Raw genomic sequence first — 19,787 nt, forward strand, 5'->3', positions numbered from 1 at the left:
TAACTGAGCTACTAAAGTAACTCATGCTGTAAGTTGCCTGCATTTGCACACACCATTTCTGACCTCCAAGTTCACCTCCTACTCAGCATTCAGTGCACATTGTAGCACCATTCACAAGCGTGCCTCCTCCTTCAAGGTCTCCAGGCAAACATTTCTCTTCAGCTCCTTCTTCTAGTGTCTGACTTCAAGTCGCTGCTCACCAGCCTTCCTCCTTCTTATAGTTCAGTGGCATGAACTCAGAAATTCATCTCCATCATTTTGTAATGTGGCATACCATCACAAATTATTTCTGTTGACATAATAACATCATTTAATCCAAAAAGAAAACTGCAATGTATTTATGATTTCTCTGTGTCTGTTTGATATGCAGGAGGTCCAGCCTGGTCATCACAACCAAACTCTACTGGGGTGGAAAGTAAGTTAAATACCTTTTATTGTATTTTGGTACTGGACAGTAAGTAACTAGTAATTCATGCTTTTTCCCCTTAAGCAACCATTTTGCATTTGGCATATATTAAAATTGATTAGCTTAGAGGATTTTTTTTCCTCTGTGGCACAGAAATTGTGGTTAACTTAAGACTAGATTTCAGCAAGGTAGACTCAAAGAAGTTTAGTACAAAGCAGGTGGCCACTTGTTACTAAGTGATTCGTGTAGATTTTTCAAATGCCAGTGTCATACTTAGAACCATTTCCAAAACAGAGTTCAAAATTTAGGAAAAGAAAATAAAGCAAAAAGAAAAGCTACTCGAATCTGCCCAAGCTCAAAGATTTCTATGGAATTGAAAGATAAAAATATCTTGTCTATCTCCACATGCAAGTCTCTGATCATTTCTTCAGAGAGTTCTGAAAGTTCTGATCAAAAGGACATCTCATTGGGGAATAACATGAAGCTCACCTATGTCACTCGCTGTCAGAACAAATGAAAGAGAAGTCCTCTCTGTGTTGTGGGATGCAGAACAAATCCACAGGATGAGCTGACTTCCTGCTAGCGTTTGAACTACTGCTTACATTATTCACAACGAGCTGGCTGCTTTAGCAAACACATACAAGAAAATAGCCTGTCCATACACCAGAGCCGCTGTTGGCCCTGCACCTCTCCTGGAAATCTCAAAGAGTGCCAGAATCTTTAAAAAAAAAGAAAAGAAAAGAAAAAACAGAAACATGCCAAACTGTATCTACCTCTCTATAACTGATGGGAAATAGTGGGGGAGGTACTGTGTACGATTGGTTTGCTTTGGTTTGGTCTGTTTTTATTGTTCTTGTTATTGGTCTTGTTTTTTTGTTGTTGTTGTTTTTTGTTTTGGGTTTTTTTTTTTTTTTTTTTTTTGAGACAGGGTCTCCCTGTAGTCCCAGCTGACCTGAACTCACTATGTAGACCAGGCTGGCCTTGAACTCACAAGGATCCACCTGCCTCTGCCTCCCGAGTGCTGGGATTAAAGTTTTTAAAATAGGAAGCAGAGGCTAGGTCTTCTTTAGGAATATCCTAATCGCAGTGTGTGTGTGTGTGTGTGTGTGTGTGTGTGTGCGTGTGTGTGTGTGTGTGTGTGTGTGCACATACATACTCATTTGTCATTGTTCCTAATGATACAATATTCCTGTTGTCCTTTGTAAGGAAATACTGTGCCTCTAAGAAATATGGGTGTCCATTTTCTGTGCTTTAACCCACAGTGCCTTTGCTTTATATGTTTGCAATGATACACAAAATCTTGCCTTTGGGGTAGACATAATCCAGAAATGAGGCCATCTTCAAAAGCCATTATGCTGTAGAGCTATATGCAATATTACCTAATATACTTGTAAAAGACACAAAACGCAAATACATTCACAGGTGAATGGTAAACTCATATGTTTTTAAAAGAGGCTGTCCAAAATATTGTTGCTGAAGGAATGTTTCATCAGTACTTTAAAATTCAGCCACTACATTCCTTTCTAACTGTCCAGAGTCTGAAAATTGTCTGAGAGGATGATAGGCTATCAGTGAAGATCTGTTTTCTTTAAGTTTGCTTCATCTTATTTTAAAGAAAAGTCATTGTTAAATTATTTTGAAAGTCAAAAATACTTTCAAATTTATTGCTTCTTTAGGAAAATTTAATATTAATACCATGGCCATCATAGAGTAAACCTACAAACAGGCCAAGATATTTTTGTCTTTGGATTAATTAAGAACAAGGCTACAAGGTTTGATTGTGTGTCATATTCTATGTGGAGAAGGCGTGTGTGGTTAATATGTTAACATAGCCTAGAATCAAGAGATAGATCATAATGCGATCAATTCATCTCATGGGGACTTCAAAGAACAGAGATTCACAAGAGGTTATGCCCAGTGGTTCAGAATTTTCTTAGAATATGATATAAACTTAGCAATGTAGACTAAGAAAGAATGATTATTCTTAACACATTTTGAAACAGAATTTTTAAAAATATCATGCCCCAGTCAAAGTCACTTGCCTCTTTTTTCTTTGCAGAGCTGAAACAGAAAGAGGATTGTCAAGAAAGCATATTATTGAAGGTAGGTGCTGATGCTTCAACTCGTTTGTTTCTTTGTTTGTGGGCTCCTGATGCAAGCAGGTATCAAGGACATAGGATCAAACACATTGGAAAGAAAGATCTTGTATATGAAAAGAGCAACAATCAACTAAGTTTCTTCCTGGGGTTCAGTTCAGAGAACACAGAGATACAGGAAGAAGTGGGACCCAAAAGAAAAAAAGTCAGTTATCTAGAATGTCTCTCAAGTACAGCTGCTGTAATACTCACCTAGAGCTTTACTGAGATATCACATACATAGCCATAAAAGTGTACCGACTTAAAATGCGTAATTCCTTGGTTCTGAGTATACTTACACTGTTGGTGATAATCATCACAATCTAATGTTAAAAATATTTTCATCACCCCACTAAGAAACTTTGAACCTATTAGAGAAACCGACTCACCTGTTCCACAGTCCCAAGAAACTACTACTGTCTCTAGTTACTTGACACTTCTGGATAGTTCTTACAATGAGATGGTGAGCACATGAGAGACTGGAGGACGTAGGCCTTTAATCTAGCACTCAGGAGGCAGAGGCAGGAAGAACTCTGTGAGTCTGAGGCTGGCCTGGTCTCCATAATGAGTTCCAGGCCAACCGGGCTAAGTAATAAGACTCAGCTGAGAGACAGAGACAGAGAGAGAGAGAGAGAGACAGAGAGAGAGAGAGAGAGAGAGAGAGGAGAAATCATGTTTTGTTTCCTTCTTTCACTTGACATAATGTCCATCCACATTACAGCATGCACTGGTATTTCATCTTTCTCTTTAGCAAAATAATATTTTACTGTATGGAATACTTACATTTTGCTTATCCATTTCTCAGTTAATGTACATGGATTATTCTCACTTTAGGGCTATTATGAATAATTCTATAAACGCATGCAATTTTTTTACATTGGTACATTAAGACTATTATACTTTTTAGAACATATATACATATATAAACATATGTGTATATATACATATATGCACAGATTTATGGAAGAAATTGCCCCTGGGAAAATTAATTAACAGTACCATTGTTTGCCCTGTGGTACTTAAAACTTTATATAGTTTACAAATAAACAATAAAACAGTCTGCCAAAACCAGTGTGTAGTAGGGGAGAACTAGTTTACATCATTGTAAGAACTGAGTTTTAAGTGATTTTTATTTCTTTCTTGCTTGTCTACACATTAAAAGTTTTCACCCTTTTGCACATTTTGCAGTGAAGAAAAGTTTAAAGGGGCTATCGTATATTTCCAATATCTTTATACTAGTTCATGAAGAATTTCATCAAATTGCTAGAATTTTTTGTCACATCTAGTATTGAGGTCCTGTAATCCCCACTACTCAGAAAACTGAGGCAGGAGGATGGAAAAAAAGTTCAGAGCCTGTCTGAACCACAGTATCAGCTAAGGTCAACTTTGTGAGAACCTATCTCAAAATACTGGAAGAGTTGAATGTAGCTCAAAGAGAGGGTGCTTGCCTAGAGTATGCAAGGGACTGGGTTCAATCCCTAGTAACATGCACACACGCACACACTACACACAGACACACATGCACACACACTTTTAACAATAAGAATTATGACACTCCATTGTTCCCAAAATCTTTATCTGAGTTTGGTATTTCTCATTTTTTATTTTTATTTGCATGGATGTGAGCTTGAAATCCAAGATCTTTAAGTTCTAACTATTATGTATGAGTTACTTAACCTCACTGAGCATCTGTTTCTTTTATCATAAAAGAGATTACAAATATTCCTAACCTATGTTGTTACTGTACAGGGACTGAAGTACAGTAATTCACACAGGACATGATGTCACTCATAGAACATACATTATTATTTTTGTTACTATTTTCACTGCTGTTATAAGTCCAACTGCTACCTGTACTTTGTGGATTGGACCCTCACGTACTAAGTAAACGGCATTCTGAGGTTGCCACAATGAATAATCATCTCATGCCCCTAGAGAAAGCTTCCAAACTCCTCTTCTGTACATAATCCCTATGCAGGCCCTAGTGTCCAATTGGATACTAAAGTCAAGCCCAGCCTGCCCCTCCCCACCAGCACCATTGCAGCTCCATTACCACCAATGATTTGTGTCTTCTACCATGGTGCTTGTTAATACAAAACAATCCCCGTGTCCTTGAAGCCCAGCTGACCACACTGAGCAGTGTGCTGCCTGTAAAGTGCTTCTTTTCACTCTAATTGGCTAGACAAAGAGAGAGATTCAGAATATGGTTTACACTGGAATCAGTTTAATAAAATCAAAGAGAAAAAAAGATGGAGGAAGTCTTTATTGGATTTCTATTGTTTTAATACGTACCGGTTTGTGTGCATGATTTCAGATTTCCTTTTTTTAAATATTTTATTTATTATTTTTATTTTATGTGTATGCGTGTATTGCCTGCATGTATGTGAGTACACCCGTGTCATGCAATGCCATGGAGGTCAGAAGAGGGCTTCAGATTTCCCTGGAACTGGAGTTAAGGACGGTTCATAGCCAACATGTGAGTTCTGGGAATTGAACCCAGGTCCTCTACAAGAGCAGTCTGTGCTCTTAACCAACGAACCACCTCTCCAGCCCCTCAGATTCCTTTTTTAAGTCGGTTTTCTTCAGGCCTCATATAACTTAATAGGAATACCTTAAATTTATTTTTATTTTAATTGGGTAAAGAGTTCTCCTAGGATGGAAAAACCAGTTCAGCTACAATCTAAGCTGACCCAGATTCAGATTCTAACATAAAATTTCGAAGTTTTGAGATTGAGACCACTTGTTACTGGGTTGTTCCTGGTGTTCTTTTGAAATTCATAGTCCCACCCAAGGACAAGGTGAATGAGTTCAAGAGTTATTCCAGAGGGCATGTCTATGCCAACTGAAACCTGAGAATTAAATGAATTCTGCAGGTGAGCAGTGCCATGAGAGTTCTAAACCAAATAAACAGTTTGAAGAGGCTTACACATAATTATACGTGCATTTCATTGTTACACATCCCATGAGAAGATGGCCTTATTCAACACTGGTGATTCGAAGGCACATTAAATTTGAGAAACACTGGTAGAGAATAAGACAAAGTCAAGTTCATGTAGAATTCAAGCCCCTACTGTGTTGGTGACCTTAGACACATGAGTCATTTTATAAGAGTATAAAATGAATTTTATTTGTGTATGTATGTTTTTTTACAATCATATAAAAGCCCTTATGAGCCCAAGTCCTTGACTTATACCCAGTAGGATTTCCTCCTTATTTTCACAAGGAGGGAAGAGAGTTTCGCTAAGGGAATTACTACATATCTTTTAAATTACAATGTCCTTTGGGCTCTACAATTCTATATATGCATTCTTCTATTCCACAACCACTGTTAAGCTCAATTTGTGCTGTTAGAAGTTGGCAGATCAAATTCCTTGAGTGTCTAACAAGAAGAAATAGTAGTTTAGTAATTTACGTTATAATAATAAGTAGATGTCCCTATGATTTTTACAGTCAAAGCTATGTCATGGTGCTGTTATATGATTCAAATCACAAGCTGTTGTTATAGGAGCAGGAGAGGAAAATAAACTGAAAATATCAGCTTGAAACTTTTTAGTGAATGACAACTGTTAAACCCCACTCTGGCCTTTAAAAGAAAAGATAGTTGTTGATTTCTCAGTTAGAGACTAAATTTCTGAATGAAGTGATTCATCGCAGTATTCCTTTCCAATATACCATATTCATGGAAATGTATACCACTTGGGATAGCCATGTTTCAAAATGGAATTGGCAACTACATATGATTTGAATAGAGCAGCACCTTTAATAAAAGAAGCCGGTGACCGAGAGGCCAGGACAAAGGAAGCTAGAAATTATATAAGGAAATCATGTTCATTATTTAAAGCAACAGTTTTTCCAAGTTAGGTAGGAAAGTAAGAAAATGATAGATAAAATTTAATGAAACAGCATATTTAAACATAGCTCTTACATAACCTGTAAACCCCTAGTTTCCTTATTGTTACATGATGAGCGCTGCAACATGGAGCACCTGGTCGTGCCAGGCTGTTCAAACTTTTCAATAAGCTATTGCTTTGGAAACCTGTGTTATAAGATTAATTTTCACCTTCTAAACAGTATGGTTCCTGTTAAATCAAAACCTAAATAAAAGTGCACTTACATATCTTTTCTTGTAGTCATTTGAAAGCTATTTTATTTACAGAATTTATTACCCTGTGGAATTTTGAAGAATTATCTGCTGACTCTAGTCCCTCCTCAAGAGCCGGGGGCATTTCTTCCTCTCCTCCTGGGTTCACTTCCCACAGACACTGACTTAGTCCTGAGGACAGGATGCTGTCAGGACTGCCTTCTGCAAGTACATTCTGTGTGCTGGGGCACTTACGTATTCCCCTTCATATTCACTGCCCACATGCCCCTGTGGAGCCAGGGTTAATGCATTTTTACATGTCTACTTAATATCTGACCCCAAACCAGAATTAAATAAGACATTTGCTATATGGAGGCTTCTTTTAGCAAAATCTTAAATAGCTCTTAAGAAGATATTTGTTGAGTATGTTTTTGTGTTGCTGTGATTTACTCATTTCTACAAAAGTAAAGCATCCTAATAGAAAAAGGTGGTATTTCCTGATCTGGTTTGAGGTCACAAAAAGATCAAAGAATAAGGATCATGTAAATCATTCATACTCCTGTAATTCCAGCAGTTATGAAGTTAAGTCAGGAGAGTCAGGAGTTCTAAGAAGCTTGTGCTACTTGGGGAAAGAGAGGTGGGGATGGAAAGAGAAAGAAGAGAGAGAAGAGGGAGAGAGAAGGGGGGGAGGAATGCTGGGAGGGAGGCAGGATGGGCTGGACCATGTAGCACAATTTCCTCTTTAAACAGATGAGGACACTGAGGCTCAAAGAAACTAAAAACCACCACTCACCGTTCATGCTAGCTCAGATTAGTGGTCTGCAGCTCTCAAACACTGCATCACCTCCTTTGAATGCCAGACGGAACCATCAGCTGCCAAGCACTCCGTGTGGGCAATATGTGCCACTCAGATATAACCTGACTCCTAACACTACTTGAGATCTTCTTTGCCCCTGATTTCTATATCCTAGTTGTAGTTGCCTTGCTTAGGCCATAGATCTAGGTGTCATTTTCATTCACTTAACCACTGCGCCCTGTATCTGTAACACTGTTAGATCCAGTTCTCTCTATTTACACAATGGTCTTGAATTTGAGCATGTCTTATCAACTTAGTCTGAGCTGCAGTTGCCCCCTCACTGGCCTCGGCCTTCCTTTCAACCTTGTGTATAAGTTTTTCTCAGCAAACAAAGTTGTCAGTTTGACCTAAAAATCTAATATTGTTTTCACTGCTTAATCTTCATCATAACTCCCCATCATCCTGGGTTCCTTGCCAATGTCTTAAAGGGTCACATAGAATAAAATTTCAAAGCCATATCATGGATTATAAAACTATGCGTGACAGATTTTCAAAATCAGTGGCCAGTGCCAGGGATACACCCACACCTTCTCTCTCTCTCGCTCTCTTTCTCTCTCTCTCTCTCTCTTTCTCTCTCTGTCTCTCTCTCTAGTAAGCATGGAGTGAGAGTCATTGGCCTGATACAGTACATAATTCCTTATACTTTCACGTGAATACATTCAAATTTCTGTCAAAATATCAAGACAGTACTTCTAGAGAAATAATTGAGTCTTGAGGATGATCAAATGCAATGAGATGAACCTTCCATGTCATTGCTTATGAACAGACATTATGACTTTGAACAGTGAACCCACAGATACCCTTAGTCAGTGTATACTTTTGCTCTCTGGGGATGAAGACTGTTTGTATCTTTGTAGACCTGGAGTCCTGGAACAGTTTGGGACTGTTGGGACTCCAACATAAAGCATGGAACATTAACTGAGCATACATTTGCTACAATGGTACCAAGTTACAGCAGCTTCTCCTCAGCCCACACTGAATGAATGATGGGGACGAAGGGCATCCTCAGAAAGAATACTTTCCAGTGCTGGGCACGGGCACGGGCCAAAGTAAATGTTTCTCCTTCTCTTCAAAACCAAGGGGTTCCAAGAAATTTTTCCCATTTAGTCTTTAATTCTCTCCCTTGAAACTTTTTGGACATGAACACTACAATATAATTACCACATTACATTTCTGTCAAATACCTTCGCACTCCCTGGATCAGCAGCACTGAAGGTGGTAAATTTGGTAGCCCTGGTGCACATTACAGAATTAAGTCATAAAAAAGATTTTTAAAAATAACCAGGAATACTACGCAAGCACTAACCTTTCAAACCTCATTATTTGCTTGTCTGGGTCTTATGTCTGCCTACAATTTTTCTCCAAATTGGCTCATATCATAGTACTTTTTAAGGTAAATCCCATTTCAAATTGTCCCTTGAGAAAGCTGGTGTCATCCCAACTATGAGAGTCCCTGCAGGTTAGGAAGAGCAGTTATTAGACCTTCTAACACCTGTCTACCCTGATCTCTTCATCAAAGCTTTTAAAAGTGCCATCACAGACAATCCTTCCTCAATGAATGGAAAATATTTCCGGAGCTATATTCAAGCATTCCATTTTCCTGTCAGAAAAGTAATTGTGGCTGTCCAATAAACTAGTTTGAAAATCAAATTTAAATGAGCCAAATTTAAATTTATAAGAGTGTCATTTAACAGGCAATTAATTTTATGCTTATAATAAAAAAGAGAAAACCTCCAGTCTTCCTGAGGTATTAAAGAGGCTGATAAGGAGCTGCTGTGCTTCCTGGAAATGAGATAAAACAGTCCCCTGCACACTGTTCTCCTTTTGGTTACATAATATTATGTATAATACCTTCTATTTTAGGGAAGTATTAATTTTGCTGAAATTAATTATTTTTTCTCAGATGCTCATAGGAATTTTTACCAAGTGGTTAAGGACGAAACATAAGCTCTTGCTTCTTCCTCTGGATTTTCACCCTTTCCTTCACATTCGCTCTTAAGTCTTTATAGCTTTTGGTGCTTTTTGTTTCTTTTCCAAAAGAATTGGAAGTACAGCTGGGCTTAGCGGTACAGGCCTATAATCCCAGCCACCCAGGAGGCTGAGGCAGGAGTACTGCAGCTCCAAGGCTAGCCTGGGGAACTTAGCAAGCCCCTGACTCAAAATGTGAAAAGATGGCTGAGGATATAGTTCAGTGACAGGGTACTCGCTTAGCATGCACAAGGTCCTAGGTTCAATATTCAGTAGCACAAAAAGAAAAGCAGGGAGGGGCTGGAGAGATGGCTCAGCGATTAAGAGCATGACTGTTCTTGCAGAAGACCCGGGTTTGAATCCCAGCACCCACATGGCGGCTAATAACTGACCATAACTCCAGTTCCAGGAATCCAATGCCTTCTTCTAATCTCTTTGGGCATTGCACGACACGGGTGCACTTACACACATGCAGGGAATACACTCATACACATAAAATAAAAAATAGTAGATAAATAAATAAGCATGATAGCTATTGCCACCATGTGTCACTGTCATTACTGAGCTTGGCTTTTCAGTGGGTGAGCAGTTAATCTTGAGGGAGTCCCAAGCTTTTCTTTGTTGAAGCAAAGTCAGCCTTTAATAACTTTAAAATGGTTCCACGGGCAACTAATATATCATTGCATTCAATATATATTTTGTTAGTTATTAATTTGTTTTAATGCACACAAAAATGGTACATATTTTTAAGGTACCAAGTGCTATTTTGATACATGCAAACTTTAGGTAGCATGCAAATCAAGATAAGCAAGGCTATCTACTAAAATATTTATCATTTCTTTTGATAAAAGCATTCAAAATCTAATCTTTGGTTTTTTGACATATACAGTACATTAATTGTTATTGATAGTTATTCTACTGTACAACAGAACATCAGAACTTATTTCTTCTATATAGATTTAATTTAATACCTGTTAACCAACCTTTCCCACCTTCCCTTCCTCAATACCCATTCCTGCCCAGTCTCAGGTAAGGATTATTCTATTCTTAACTTCTTTAATATTAACATTTTTAAGTTCCACATATAAGTGAGATCATGTGGCATTTCTTTTATGCTTATTTTATTTTACTTAATAGAAAGTATTCCTATTCATGTTGTCGTAAGTGACAAGATTTTATCCTTTCATCACTAAATAAAATATAGATGAACATACAAAATATATTTACATATAAGTACCATATTTTCTTCATTCGTTCATTAGTTTGATGGACACTTAGGCAGATTCAATTTCTTGGTCATTGTTAACAGTGCTGCAATGAACATAGGAGTTCAGATGTATCTTTACCATTCTGTTTCATTTCCTTTGGCGATTCAGCCAATAGTAGGATTGCTGGATCACAAAATGGCTTTAATTATTTGAGGAACATACATACTTTTTTCCATATGATGGCGATACCAATTTACGTCCCCACCAGCTGTGTCGAGAGTTCCATTTTTTCTACATCTTCATGAAGACTTCTATTTAGTGACAGCCACCATACCTGAAGTGATACTTCACTAGGGCTTTCATTTCATTTCCCTGACAATTATTGATGATGACCATCTTTTTCATATACCTGATGGCCATTTGCATGTCTTATTTTAAGGACTGTCTATTTCAGTATATTACCCATTTCATAAATGAATGATGATGATGATGATGATGATTTGCTGTTGGCTTGAGTTTCTTCAATATTCTGGATATGTTTTATCAAATTTATAGTTAGCAAATAGTTTCCCTCATTATGTTGTCTTTTCACTCGGCGGGTTGTTCCCTTTGTTATAGAGATTTATGTTTGATATAATCCCATTTGTCTGTTTTGTTTTTGTATCCAATACTTTTACGGTCGTATCTGAAAACAAAATCCTGACCATTCAAATGTTCTGAAACATTTCTTATATATTTTTCTTCTAGTGGTTTAATAGTTTCACTTCTTATATATAATGCTTAGTCTATTTGAATTGGCTTTTTGTATATGCTAAAGGACAGGGATATCGTCTCATTCTTCTGCATGTAGAGATCCAATTTTTTAGCACCACTTAATGAAAAGACTGTCATTTTCTTGGAGCACATTTTTAGCACCTTGTTGAAGATCTTTATTTGTTTATTTATTTTTATGTGTACGAGTGTTATGCCTGCATGTGTGTAAGTGCACCCATGCCATGCAAGTCCCACAGAGAACAGAAGAGAGCGTCAGAGCCCCTGGAACTGGCAGTGTGGATGGTTGTTAGCTGTCACATGGGTGCTGGGACTCAAACCCAGGTCTTCTGAAAGAACAACCAGTGCTCTTAGCCACTGAGCCATCTCTCCAGCCCCAGACAATCTTTTAAATATACATTTGGAGAGGGGTTGTTTCTAGGCTGTCCACTTTATTCCATTGGTCTGTGTGTCTGTCTGTATGCTAACTCAATGCTGTTTTGATTACTCTGTTAGACAGTTTTCTGTGGCTATAACATAATACCTGAGAAAAACAACTTAGAGTAGGAAGGATTTATTCTGGTTCACAGTTTTAGATGTTTCAGTCCATGATCACTTGGGTACATTGTTTTGGGGTCTGTGGCAAAGCATCATGTTGAGGAGGGCATACCAAAGCAAAAGTACCCATCTCATGGTGGCTGGAAGAAAGAGAAAAAGGAAAAAAAGAGAAGAAGAAGAAGAAGAAGAAGAAGAAGAAGAAGAAGAAGAAGAAGAAGAAGAAGAAGAAGGAAGAAGAAGAAGAGGAGGAGGAGGAGGAGGAGGAGGAGGGAGGGGGAGGGGGACAAGAAGAAGAAGGAGGAGGAGGACGAGGAAGAAGAAGGAGGAGGAGAGAAAGAGGAGGATTGGGAGGAGTGGGGGAGGACGGGGAGGATGGAGAGGATGAGGAAAGAGGAAAGACAAGATATACCCTTCAAGAACATGACCCCAGTGACATACCCCCTCCGACTAGGGCCCGCCACCTATGGTTTCCACCTCTTTCCAACAGTCTATTCAGATATTAATCTATCACTGGACTCATCCATTGATGATGTAAGAGCCTTCACGGTACAACCACCTAATGAGCAATATTGCAGTGGTGACCAAGTTTTCAACAAATAAGTCTTTAGCAAACACTCAAATCTAAACTGTAACAATCACTGTGGCTTTATAGTACATTTTGAAGTGAGGTAGTGTAATGCCTCCTGCTCTGTTTTCCTTGCTCAATCTTGCTCTTAGTATGTGGGATGAGGTTTGTGCTTCTGGGAGAATTTTAGAATTGCTTGTTCTAATTCTGTGAATAATGTCATTGGTATTGGATAGGAATTGCATTGTATATATAGATCACTCTAAGTAGTTATGGACATTTTAAATTATTGAATCTTTCAATCCATGAACATGTCATATACTTCTACTGTTTGTATCCTCTTCAATTTTCTTTATCAGTGTTATAGTTGCAGAGCAGTTGCCCAGGAAACATTTGAAGAGGGGGATGCGGTCATTTGCAACCTCTGGGAAGGCAGAGTCTACTACACAGACTGTCCCTAGATAAGCTGCTCCCTAGGAATCTGGCCTGCCACCTCCAAGCCAACAAATGGGTCCTAGCTGAGCCCTCCTAAGCTCAGGACCAAGCACCGAGGGGGAATAAGACCACCCAGGTGCCTAGTAAGCAATGGCCCCCAGAGAATGCCAGGGGTCACGGAAGGAGCAAGGCCTAGGACAAAACTTCTCTCAGGCCACAGTGAGGGTGTGGGAGGGTCACCCACAGAGGAATGCTGAGCCCCAGCAGCTGGCTAGGACCTGGAGCTCTGGCAGTTTCCGTGACCACCCTCAGTGGCAGCTGCAGGGAGGGGCCATGAAAGGCTATCTGCTGGGGTCTCTGCTTGGCTGAGGCTGCCCTCCAGCCCAGCCCTGCCCAGGGGCCTTGGAGTTCCCACAAGACGGAAATAGGCTGTGTCCACACTGGGGGTCGGGGGCACTCCAGCTCAGTGCATGGCACCATAGAGACCTTCCTTCTCTGGCTATTGTGTACCCTGATCACAGCCCAAGGGAGGAACAGCCCATTAAGAGAAACCCTGTGGGAGACCAGGTGCCAAGAGCCCTGACCACACACACCATTTGCCGAGGCTGGAGGCCAACTGTCAGCTGGGCTCTCCCCACCCAGGGGACAGCCTCAGTCCATTTGCTGTTTGGCTCCATCCAAGGAGTCCCCTGGTATCTGTTTTCCTAGGAAGTGGGCCCTGTAGTGTGTGTGTGTGTGTGTGTGTGTGTGTGTGTGTGTGTGTGTGCGCGCGCGCAATAATTTAACATGCCATAGGTTTTGATATATATGTTATGTATTATTAATTGTCTCAATTTTTAAATTTTCCTTCTAAAATAATTTAGTGCTACTTCTTTAAATGTTTGGTAGAATTCAGAAGTGAAGTTTTAGGTTCCTGTAGCTCTCTGGTAAAAGATGGTTTATTTCTGATTTATCTTGTCACTTATTATTAGTTTGTTCAAGTGTTCACTTTCTTCATGATTCAGTTTTGGTAAGGTGTCTGTTTTTAGGAATGTATTCATTTCTTCTCGATTACATTATCTGTTGGTGTAGAGTTGTTTCAAACAGACTCTGAAGATCTGTGCCTTTACTTTTGCTATCTCCTTTTTGTCTCTGATTCTACTTTTGAGTCTTCTCTTTTTTTCTTAATCTAGCTAAGGGGCTGTCAGTTTCGTTTATCTCTTTGAAAAGCCAGTGCTTTGTTTTACTGATCTTTGCTGTTTCTGGTTTCTATTTACTTTTGCTTGGATCTTTACTTTTTCTTTCCTTCTAATTTTTTATTTGGTCCTTATTTTTCAGATTCCCTGATGTTCAATAATAGGCTGTTTATCTGAGATTGTTCTACTTTTTCTGATTTGGGCATTTTTGCCATAATCTTCCCACTTAGTACCACCTTGCTGAACCCCAGAGGTTTTGATATATTGTTTCTACCAGTATCTGCTTGAAGAAGTCTTTAAATTTACTTCTTAATTTATTTATTGAGCCATCCATTGTTTAGAAGTATGCTGTTTCATCTCCGTGTATTTGTATAGTTTCCAAAGTTTTTCTTTTTCTTTTATGCAGGGAGGTCTTTGTGTGTGTGTGTGTGTGTGTGTGTGTATGTGTAGATGCGTGTATGTACATGTTTGTGTGCATGTACAGTTCACAGGCCAAATTCCATTGCCATTTCCCAGGAGCCTCCTTGTTTTTGAAACAGGGTCTCTCACTGGGAACTGGGCTCACTGATAAGCTAGGCTGGCTGGTCAGCAAGCCCCAGGGACCAGCCTACCTCTGCCTCCACGTCACTGGGATTACAAGCATGCACCATCACATCCGGCTTTTTCTGTGTGTTCTGAGGTTCAAACTCATGTCTTTTTTAAAAAAAATAATTTATTGAGAATTTCACACATGCATATAAGGTGTTTTGATCAAATCCATGCCTACTCCCTCCCCTCCAGCTCCTCCCATATTTCCCCATCACTTTTTTCTGCTAACTTCATGTACTGTTTCTCCTCTCTTTTTTTCAAATGGTGTTTTTTCTACTCTAACATTCCCCCCTCTAAAGAGGTAACCCTAAAATGTTTTAAGGATTAGATAAGAGCTCCCAAATACTTTTCAACATTTTTGGCCATTGGAATGGAGTACGTTGCTAAGAGGCCCAAGGACATTTTGACTTTTAGCCAAGAAACTGGCTACTTTTCTTTGGGGTCTTTTTAACCCTAACTGCCTAGCCAATTCCTACCTCCTACTCTTATCACACCATCCTCTGAAGAGGTTAGGCGTGTGGATAGGAAATTGGGACACAGACTGCTCTGGCTTCTTCCATGCTGAACCAGGGACTCAGGGTGAGGCAACTGGGTTACCCCTTCAGTGGGTCTATGTAAAAGACTTTCAAATTGCATAACTCTTATCTGCAGGGGGAAAAGAAAGTCCTTGACTGGTGAATAGGAGATGTAAAAGAGAAATAAAGGCAGGAGTAGTTAGTATTACAAGTTCTAGATAAGGAACCAGAAAAAAGTCAGAACAGGGTAAATTTCAAATGTTCATATGGGAGTCCATTGGAATTTCTTTACGAGAGCTTCCAAAAGCATCCCTCAACTGGGTTCCTCCTCATTTTTCTTTTGTCTTCCAAGGCTGGACTCAAGAGTGATGGATTCAGGATTTGCTTTCAGGCACTTTGATAACTGTTGGAGTGGTTAGAATCAGTGTCAGTTCCTTCTCAAAGGCTTCAGGATAGGGGGAGAAAACAAATTTATCCATCATTTTAGAACAACAGCAGATTGTCTCCCTTAGCTACAGATGGGCACTACAGTGTTGCAGACCAAGATTTGAAGTCTTACATCTGTGCAGCACTTTCTGGTTAGGAAGAAAATCATCAATGAGAAATAATTGTTTAAATAACCTTTTATATGGACTTAAGCCTAATGTCTGGGAAGTATAATCCTTTGAAGTCTTAAAGAAATATACTGATGACTTTACGCTTTAGTTATACTTTCCTTTTGGATGTTTAAGACTATACAGTTGGCCCAAATAAATCAATTTATTTTTACACTTAAGGTCTTTTGAGGATCTGTTCCTCAGGGGCCACAGGGGCTTGGGAGGGGCCCCTGGCTTCTTTCTTTTACCAGTTCCATCTATGTGAAGATAAGTCAAAGGTCCTGCTCGATCATGGCTGGCTTCACTTGGAAGCATGGAGGAAATGTTTCCTCTGAGTTGACCCTCCTCTTTGTAGATGGGACCTGGTTTAAGTTCATCTCGTGGGGTCTCCATGTCCTCCCTGAACAAGAGAACAGATGACTCACTACAGTTACAGGACATTTTGAGAGATGTTCCATAGCCCCCTGGAACTTAGTCATCCTTGGAGGGCAAGGGACAAAAACTGTCCTTTAAGTCCCTCTGACCACATTAGTATAGGCCTCAAATGATGGCTGTTAAACATCCAATAAGGTTAGTTCCACCAGTCTGGTACTTTTTTTCCAGCACCGAGGACCAAACCCAGGGCCTTGTGCTTGCTTCACAAGTGCTCCACCACTGAGCTAAATCTCCAATTCCAGTCTGGTACTTTTAATTACCATGTGCTATGTAGATAAAGTGTGGGTGAAAAAACAAATGTTCTCAGCTAAACCTTGACTAGATATATATTTTGTTGCTTAAACTATTTGACTAAATTATGACCTTAAAATTTTTAAGATTATGTATAAACTCTTGTCTTTTATTAACTGAGCTATCACCCCAGTCCACAGTTCCCAAAGATTTCCATATTGATTTGCTTCATTGCATTGTGACTAGAACAGATAGTTGATACAAATTTTTGTTTGGTTGATTGCTGAGGCTTGCTTTATGGCCTGCTATACAGCCTGTCCTGAAGAATGTTCCACGTACTGTTGAGAAGAGTATGTAGTCCCCAGATATTGGGTGGAATGTTCAGTAGTTATCTATTGGGTCGTTTGTTCTAGAGTACAGTTTTACCGTGCTGTTTCTGGGCAGTCTGTACATTACTGAAAGGAAAGTGTTAAAGTCCCCAACTATCATTACATTCAAACCTATCTCACTCTTCAGGTTTATTAATATTTGCTTCATATTTGGGGTTTTCTAATAGTGAGAATATATATATACTTAGATAACTGCTGCTGTCTTGCTGAATCTTTTTCATTACTAAATGGTTTGTCACCTCTTTTTGCTGATTTGGATTTAAAGTCTGTTCTATACACGTGTAGCTAGTGCTGCTTTCCTTTGGACTCTGTCTTTCTAGAATCTTTTCTAGCCTTGATTTTTGGTCTATGCACGTCTTCACAAGTGAAGTTTTTAAAGTACAATTGGGCTTTTGTTTTGATGACTTGTCCAATCTTTATTTTGGAGAATTTAATCCATTTAAATGATGATTAAGGTCTTACTGTTGCCATTTTGTGATTTATTCTCTAGATTTTGTAGTTCCTTCTATCTTTCAATCTTCTTTCATGGTTGTGAGTTTCCCTAGCAGTGTTTGGACTCAGCTTACTGTGTGCCTGTAGAGTTTCTCTGTACTTACTATGAGATTTACAAAATAACATCTTTTGGTTATTACACATCATTTAGAATGATAGCAATTGAATTTTTGATCACAAGCATTAAAGAAAGAAAAGCAACTTGTGTTCTCTATTCTTTCGTACATTTAAATTTTATGTTGCATTTTGTTTTCATATTGCTTATCTCTTAAAATATCAATGTGTCAGTTTTTCATTGAATTTTTATGAGTTTCATACAATATGATGTGAGGATATCTAGGTCCTCTCCCCTAGCCACACCTCCCCTTACTGCCCCCACCCAGTTTAATCTACTCTATTATGTATAGAGAGAGTCTGATTTGTGTGTCCAAATGTCCTTCAGTGTGGGTCCATGCCTGGTCAGCCTATCAAGAGTCTGTGTTGTCAGTTTTGTGATTATTATATTTTTAATTTTCATACTAAAGATAAAACTGTTTGGAGTATTGTAGTTACAGATATTAGAGAATACCAAATGTTTCCCAATACTTACTTTTTAATATTATTTTTATTTTACATTCATGCAATGCCCAAAAAAGGTCAGAAGGGTTGGATCCCTTGGAACTGGAGTTAAAGATGATTGCTAGCTGCCATGTGGGTCCTGGGAACTGAACCCAGGTCATCTGCAAGAGCAGCCAGTGCTCCTAACTGCTGAGCCATCTCTCCAGCCCCTCTCAATACTTAATTTTTAGCAGTGAGTTTAATATCTTCCAGTATATTCTTATTCATTTCTTTTTCTTTGCAATTGAAGAATTCCCTGTAGTAGTTCTTGTAAGATGGGTCTAAGTGGTGATCAGTTCTCTCAGCTTTTGTTTGAAAATATTCTTCTGTGTCCGTTTCTGAAAGATTGCTTTGCTAGGCACATCACTCTTAGTTGGCTTTTGCTTTTGTTTTTTCTTTGTGCCCTGTGAATAGATGATGCTACTGCCTCCTAGCATGTAAGTTTTCTCCTGAGAAGTCTGCTGTTAGGTCAATTGGAACACTCTTATATATTCCTCCTCCTCCCTCCTCCCCTCCTCCTCTCCCTCCTCCATCTTTTCTCTTGATACTGTCTCTCTTTGTCTTTAACCTTGCAGAACTTGATTGTAACACATCTTAAGGTACATTTTGTTAAATTGCATCTGATCAGTAACTTTCAGCCTCCCTGTATCCTTCTCTAGATCTAGAAAGTTTTGTTATTTTTTTAAGAAATACATAAATATATCTATACATTTTGTATAGTATTTATTGTAATTTTTACTAAATTTATTCTCTGACAATCTCCTACATGTATGCAGTGCATTCTGGTTACTCTCCTTGTCCCCCCCTGTCACATCTCCCACTTCTGTCAACCTCTCCTCTTTCCTACAAATCACCTTCTCACATCCTTGTTCTTTTGTTTTGTTTCATGACCCATTGAGTTCAGCCAGGGTCATCTGTGTGTTCACGGGTTTGGAACCTCCATTGGAGCCTGGTGATCTCACCTGTGTGTACACAACTGAAGACAGTGACCATCCCTTTCCCAGAATCCACCAGTAGCCAACAGTTCAGTTAAGTCCCTCTCCAATCCATGTTTAACTAATGAGAGGCCCTGTCTTATACAGGCCAGTGCAGGCAGCAGCAGCTGCTGTAAGATCATGATTGTATTGGCTGTGTTCTCTCTGTTTTCCAGCTCTTGCATTCTTTGTCACCTCTTCCATATGTTCCCTGTGTCTTAAAGGGGGTCATATAAATGTCCTATTTAGAGCTGGGCACTCAACTGTCACTTCCTCTGAGCACTTGAGCAGCCATGAGTCTCTGCATTCACCCCCATTTGTGTTAGTTTTTAAATAACCTTTTTACCCTTTGGGATTCTTGAATCCTTCTTGAAACCCAAAATCCCGAGTATTTGGTTTTTTTAATATTGTTCTTAAATTCCCATAAGCTTTCTTCATTCCTCTTCATTTTTCTTTTTTCCCTAAGTGTTTAGAAATAGCCTGACTTCAAGTTCACTGACTTCTCTGTTTAATAGATTCTGCTATTGATGCTTTTGACCCCATTTTCATGTCATTTTTGTGCTTTCCAGCTCCAGGATGTGTTTAATTTTTAAAAATTGTTTCACTGGGGCTGGAGAGATGGTTCAGCGTTTACAAACATTTGCTGTTCTTCCAGAGGACCCAAGTTCGATTCCCAGCACCCATAAAGCAGTTAACAACCATCTGTAACTCCAGTCCCAAAGGATCTGATACCCTCTTCTGGTCTCTGCAGTGTATTGTGCACATGTCCTACACTTACATGCATGCAGGCAAAACACTCATATACATAAAATAAAAATAATAAAATATATATA

At 39.0% G+C, this 19,787-nt stretch overlaps 1 protein-coding gene across 1 annotated transcript in view; it reads left to right on the forward strand.

Annotated features, from left to right (window-relative positions):
• Window positions 1-19,787, forward strand: part of Kcnab1 (potassium voltage-gated channel subfamily A member regulatory beta subunit 1) — a 294,743-nt gene that overhangs the window by 212,363 nt on the left and 62,593 nt on the right. The window contains exons 6-7 of the mRNA XM_008837446.3: window positions 371-415; window positions 2,466-2,509. Coding sequence (XP_008835668.1) covers window positions 371-415; window positions 2,466-2,509 — 89 coding nt within the window. The remainder of the gene's footprint in view (window positions 1-370; window positions 416-2,465; window positions 2,510-19,787) is intronic.

This window comes from Nannospalax galili, unplaced genomic scaffold (assembly GCF_000622305.1).
Source record: "Nannospalax galili isolate Female #2095 unplaced genomic scaffold, S.galili_v1.0 scaffold617, whole genome shotgun sequence".
Classification (NCBI taxonomy): domain Eukaryota; kingdom Metazoa; phylum Chordata; class Mammalia; order Rodentia; family Spalacidae; genus Nannospalax; species Nannospalax galili.